This window comes from Nicotiana tomentosiformis, chromosome 5, assembly GCF_000390325.3.
Source record: "Nicotiana tomentosiformis chromosome 5, ASM39032v3, whole genome shotgun sequence".
NCBI lineage: Eukaryota > Viridiplantae > Streptophyta > Magnoliopsida > Solanales > Solanaceae > Nicotiana > Nicotiana tomentosiformis.
In genome coordinates, this window is record NC_090816.1 from 4,606,097 (window position 1) to 4,612,522 (window position 6,426).

A 6,426-nucleotide genomic window follows, 5' to 3' on the forward strand; every position below is an offset into this window, starting at 1 on the left:
CCTTAAATTCTATCAATTGGTATCAGAGTAGATTCTTTCTATCAGTCTAACACCTAGAAAGGATCCCCATGGCTGCTCCACCAAACTTTGAAGAAGGTCAATCAACATACAGGCCATCACGATTTAATGGCCAATACTATGGATGGTAGAAGACAAGGATGCATGATTTTATCATGGCTGAAGATTTAGAGCTCTGGAATGTTATCTGCGATGGTCCCTCCGTTCCTATGAAAACCATTGGAGAACCAGCAGTGACAGTTCCCAAGTCTAGGAAGGAATACAGCGATGTTGACCGCAAGTCTATAGAGAACAATTTTCGAGCAAAGAAAATCCTTGTCTGTGGCATTGGGCCAGATGAATACAACAGGATTTCGGCATCTCAATCTGCCAAGGAGATCTGAGAAGCACTTCAAACAGCACACGAAGGGACAACTCAAGTCAAGCAGTCAAAGATTGATATGCTAACCACTGAGTATGAACTCTTCAGGATGAAGGACGATGAGTCCATTCAGAACATGCACACTCACTTCACATCTATCATCAATGAGCTCCATTCCCTAGGAGAAATCATTCCAAGGAACAAACTTATCAGGAAAATACTTAGCGTATTACCTGGTTCCTAGGAAAGCAAAGTAAATGCTATCACAGAGGCAAAGGATCAATAAAAGCTAACCATTGATGAACTCATTGGTAATTTGAAAGCTTATGAAATGAAGAAGAAAAAGGATCATGAGAGAAGAGAGTCCAAAAGAGAAGAACCTGGTCCTCAAGACAGACAACAATGAATTAAGTGGTGAGGATGTTGATATGGCTTACTTGACAAAGAGATTTCAGAAGATGGTCCGCAAAAATGGAGGTATTCCAAAAAGGGCAGCTCCAGCAAGCCAAGAGGATATGACTTATGTCTTAAGTGCGGGAAGCCAGGGCACTTCATCAAGGATTGCCCTCTCCTCAAGAAAGACTAGTACAAAAACAACATAGACAAAGCAGCCAAGAGGAACCCGGTTCCTGACAAAAGATTTAAAAGAAGAGAAGTTGTTGATAATGTTGTGAAACAAGCTCTTGCTGCATGGGCAGACTCTTCTAGCGAATCTGGAGAAGATGATGCACAAGGTGATACCTCTGTGATGGCAGTAGAAAGTGAAGCAGCTGAATATGATTCCATATATGCTCTAATGGTTAAATCATATGAGGATGAGGAAGATGACGATGATGATGAGGTAATCTTTCTGGATGTTCAAAGAAATTTAAAATCCTATTCTCAAAGGAAACTTATATCTTTGGCTAGTATTTTAATTGATACTTATCACAATCTCATTAATGATAAAAATGCGCTAACGACGGAACTAGGAGAAATAGAACACGAGAGAGATGATCTAGTGGTGGTTGCGATTGATCTAAGATAGACCATTGAGAGTTTAAAAAGGGAAAAAGATACTTTGACTGAGAGAATTGCAAACATAGAGCATGAAAGAGATGACCTATTAGTAGTAGTTGTGGACCTAAAGGAAATAATTGAGGAACTAAAAAGGGAAGGTAGGCATGAGTTCACCTAAAAGTGAAAGGAAGTTGCAAGTGAGGCACACCTTAGGCTTGAAGATGAGCTAAAATCAGTGAAATCTAGTCTGTGTGCCAAACTTGAGAGAAACAGACAGCTTCAGGAAGATCTAGGCATAGTTAAGAATGATCTAGAAAAATCACTCAAGTGGACCTGGTACTCTGATGCTATTACTGCCTTGTATAAAAATAATGGGGGAAACATGCAAGTGATAAGGTTCCAAAGGGAAAAGACCCCTTACAACTCTTATAGCAAGTATGTTACTGTACCTGATAATTGGCTTTGCACTCATTGTGGTAACACTGGCACTTTATGGAAACATGTAAGGCCAAGTTTTAGTCTCAACAGAAAAATAAAGTTTTTGCTAAAAAGGTAACTACTGTTAGAGAACATGATCCCTCATATAAAAGACGCATGATGCCTGCTTGGACAGAAAAGGTCCCGATTCTTCCCTTTCCTCACTATAAGGGACCGAAACTTGTTTGGGTTCCTAAGTCTAACCCTTGATTTCCTTGTGCGGGAAGCAGTGAAAGGGAACATCCAATGGTAGATGGATAGTGGTTACTCGAAGCACATGACTGGAAGCACAAATAATTTCTTTTCACTCAAAGCCCTACAAAAAGGGAGTGTATCCTTTGGAAACGGCAAAAAGGGATACATTCTGGGAATTAGAAGAATTGGGAAGTCTCTTTCTTACTCAATTGAAAATGTGTACTACGTAAATGGGTTGAAGTACAGCCTGTTAAGTGTCTCCCAAATCTATGACAAGGAAAACAAGAGTGGTGATCTCAACTGTCTAAGTCTTGTTGATGATGATGCTGAACTATGGCACAGAAGGCTGGGTCATGCAAGTTTCACATTATTGAACAAGTTGGTCAAGAAGGACCTAGTTCGTGGCCTGACCAACTCAAGCTTCAAGGATCACAAGGTGTGCGATGCAATGTGTTGAGGAAAGTATACATGTGATCTTTGATGAATCTCACCACTCATGTGGGAAGGATTCACATCATAAGATTGATCAAGAGGGAGAACAGTCAATTGTCCCTAGTGAAGTCATTGACAATGGCACACCTGATTCTCCAGCTGACATAGAGGAACCTGGTTCCTCAATCACAACAACTGAAGCTGAAAATAGAGTTGCTGATGCAGATCAAGGGACCCCACATGCAGAGAGAGAATCACATTCAGAAATACCTGGACCATCCCACAACATGGTTCGGGTGTCTAACTGGAAACACAAAAGTTCACATCCTCTAGAAAATGTGATCACTCCTCTTGATTTAGGAATTCAAACCAGATCAAAGGCAAGAAACGCGCTTGCCTTCTCATCTTTTCTCTCTCAAATTGAGCCCAAAAATATCAAGGAAGCATTAAAGATGTTGATTGGATTACAGCCATGCAAGAAGAAGTCCATCAATTTGAGAGTAACAGTATATGGAACCTGTTTCCACGACCTGCTGACAGAACTATCATAGGAACCAGGTGAGTATTCAGAAACAAACTTGATGAGTTTGGAAACACAACTAGAAACAAGGCAAGGCTGGTAGTTCAAGGGTAGAATTAGGAAGAAGGGATTGACTATGATGGAACATTTGCTTCAGTTTCTCGAATGGAGGAAATCAGAATCCTCATTGCCTTTGCGTCTCATATGGAATTCAAATTGTTCCAAATGGATGTCAAAAGTGCATTTCTGAATGGCTTTCTAAAAGAACAAGTCTTAACAACCTCTTGGATTTGAGAATCATGAACATCCTGAGCATGTTTTCAAACTTGACAAGGCACTATATGGGCTAAAGCATGCTCCTCGTGCTTGGTATGAAAGGTTGTCTAAATTTCTTCTAGAAAATGACTTTACAAAAGGAAACATTGACAACACCTTATTTCTGAAGAAACGAGGGAGGAACCCGCTCATTATGCATGTCTATGTTAATGACATCATCTTTGGAGCATCAAACGATTCATTGTGTGAGGAATTTGCAAAACTCATGGGAAGAGAGTTCGAGATGAGCATGATGGGGGAATTGAATTTTTTCTAGGGTCTACAAGTCAGACAACTCCTTGGGGCACAATGATAAGTCAGCAAAAGTACATCAAAGAGCTTCTAAAGAGATTTGAGATGGAAAGTTCAAAGATCATTGATAAACCTATTGCCACTGCCACTCGCCTGAATATATGGATGAACCCGGTTCTCTTGTAAACGAGACTATGTATAGAGGAATTATTGGGTCACTTCTGTATCTCACAGGAAGTAGACCAGACATTGTTTTCAGTATGGGACTCTGTGCCAGGTTTCAATCCAATCCAAAAGAGTCTCATCTGAAGACTGCAAAGAGAATTCTGAGGTATCTCAAAGGAACGCAAGACCTGGTTCTCTACTATCCCTCAAGAGATAACTTTGACTTGATAGGGTATGTTGATGCTGACTATGCTTGTGATCTGGTGGATAGGAAAAGCACTTCTGGTATGGCATATTTTCTAGGTTCGTGTCTAATCTCATGGGGAATAAGAAAACAAAACTCAGTGGCCCTTTCAACTGCTGAAGCTGAGTATGTGGCAGCTGCCTCTTCTTGTGCTCAACTGTTGTGGATCAAGCAACAGCTCAAAGATTTCCATGTGGTTTCTGATTGTATGCCCTTACTATGTGACAACACTAGTGCTCTTAACATGGCAAAAAATCAGTTCAACATAAGAGAACAAAGCATATTGATGTGTGACATCACTTCCTCAGATACAATGTTGAGAAAGGGCTCATCAGTATAAAGTTTTGTAGCACGGAAGATCAAATTGTCGATATTTTGACCAAATCACTGAGCAGAGAGCACTTTGAAAAGAATCGCATTGCACTAGGATTGATAAAATCAAGCTGAGGACCTGGTCCCTCGATGTTTGGATATGAAAGAAATATACAGGTAAAATAGCTAAAAAGTGTTTTCTGGCGCAGTCTAACTCACCTCTATACCATTACAGGTACACACGTATGTCGATTATAGAGAAAATAAGTAGCTAATGCATTGCACGTTGGTCAAAGGATGAGGCTTACATTTGCACAATCTGTCAGGGAACCTGGTTCCCCCGACACATGTTAGTAGTTTCTCTGTACTCTCATGCACAATTTTTTAAACGGTTGAAACGGTGCCACGTCATCACACTGTCAATTTCTTTTCTTTCCTGATTTGTGAACCCAAATGTCTCACCCATTATGCAGCGACCTGACTACCCAAATTGCCATCAATTCCTAATCGGTCCCTCGCCCCTCTTAAATACATCCATTCACAATCATTTTCACCACTATTCACACCAAAAAATCCAAAATTCCTCTTTTTCTTTCTTCAAACCAAACTCTCTCTTCTTCAACTCACTACACTCTACCATGTCTAGACAACAAGAAACACAAGATGTTCCAAGTGTCGTCCCCACTGTGTCCTCACCTGTCAAAATGTCAGTGATAGAACCCACACTCTCCACTCTGACCAGTCCAAATCCTAAGACAGAGTCACAACCACCCTCTACTTCCTCTCCAACCTAATCGAGTACTGGTTCTCATCGGAGTCGCAAATCTTTGACTCCCAAGAAGTTTGTGGTTGTGACCTCTCCTTCTGCCTTGCCGAAAAAAAACAGTTGAAGAAGATACAATAGAAGAAGAAGAGAATTAGGAAATTTCCAGTCTACCAATGGAAGAAAGCTCTGGCAAAGACAAAGATGTTGGTCATATCCATGATGAATCGACAATGACAGACCCTAGCCTTGAGTCTACAGGTAATACTCCTCCTACTTCTGGGTTTACCATGGGGTTATAGGAACAACAGGCCATAGAACATATGTTGTCCATAGTTGTTAAGGGATGTGTTATTGAGGTTGGAAAAGGTGTGTCTGAGTCTCAGGGGGGGAGAAAATAGTACCCTAATGGTGAATAGGGAACTTGTGCCTGTTGAAACATCAATACCGGACAGTACTACTGGGGCACAAACTGAGGGACCTGATCCCTCCACCCAAGACGAGCCAACCCTTGGTTCATCTCAAGCACCCCAGGTCAGTATTGATCCTGCTCCCTCTCCTCAATACGTTGAGCCTTTGTCCATGGTTGTTCCTGAAATAATATCGTTATCTGGAGGGGAGAATGAGGATAGTGCAGATGATTATGATAATGTGGCTATTGCTAGTTTTATCAAGGTTAGGAGTAGACAGGCCACTACTCAAGTGCCAACTCCTAAGAGACCTACCACTAGGTTGCAAAAGAAAGAGTTTCTTGAGTCTGTTATTAGGAAAACCAAGAACAACAAAAGAGGAGAAGATTATTAAAGGATGGGAAGATTGTGAATGAGAAAGTAGTGCATGTTCTCAATGTTGATGATAAAGTGGATGAGGAACCTAGTTCCTTGACTCGCAAATTCTCAAAGAAGCATACTATCTCCAAGACAAAAAGGGAATCCTCTGTGAGTGCTGAGAGTCTGAACAAAGTTAAAGGTGATAAATCTGGAGAAAAAGTGATAGAAGAATCAGTTGAAAAGGTGTTTGAGAATATAGTGTCTGAGAAATCTGCTGAGAAAGTAAAGAGTGCTCGCAAATCAGTGGAAAGGAAGGGTGATACCGGTGAGGAACCTGGTTCTTCTAAGAAGGCCAAGGTTGATGATACCCAGGATATTGGGAAGGAAAAGTGAAAAAATCAAAAGGTGTTGTGGGCCCGTACATTTGCTCCTGATATTCTGGAAATGGTTGGAATGCGACAATTGGTGGAGATCTATGAATTCCAACAGTGGACACACCTGTTCACTAGTGACAGTCCCAAAGTTTATGAGGAAGAAGTGCACAGTCTTTATGCCGACTTATTTACAGTTGAGGATGATCATATTTGTATGATGGTGAATGGT

The 6,426-nt window shown here is 41.0% G+C and overlaps 1 protein-coding gene across 1 annotated transcript; it reads left to right on the forward strand.

The window, feature by feature from the left end:
• Positions 1-3,730: 3,730 nt before the first annotated feature.
• On the forward strand, positions 3,731-4,318 carry LOC117277886 (secreted RxLR effector protein 161-like). The gene has a single exon (XM_033657300.1). The coding sequence runs from the start codon at positions 3,731-3,733 to the stop codon at positions 4,316-4,318; it is 588 nt and encodes a 195-aa protein (XP_033513191.1).
• Positions 4,319-6,426: the final 2,108 nt, after the last annotated feature.

Bases quoted from the DNA above. Each gene is read 5' to 3' on its own strand.
- LOC117277886 (XM_033657300.1), top strand. From the start codon at position 3,731: ATGGATGAACCCGGTTCTCTTGTAAACGAGACTATGTATAGAGGAATT.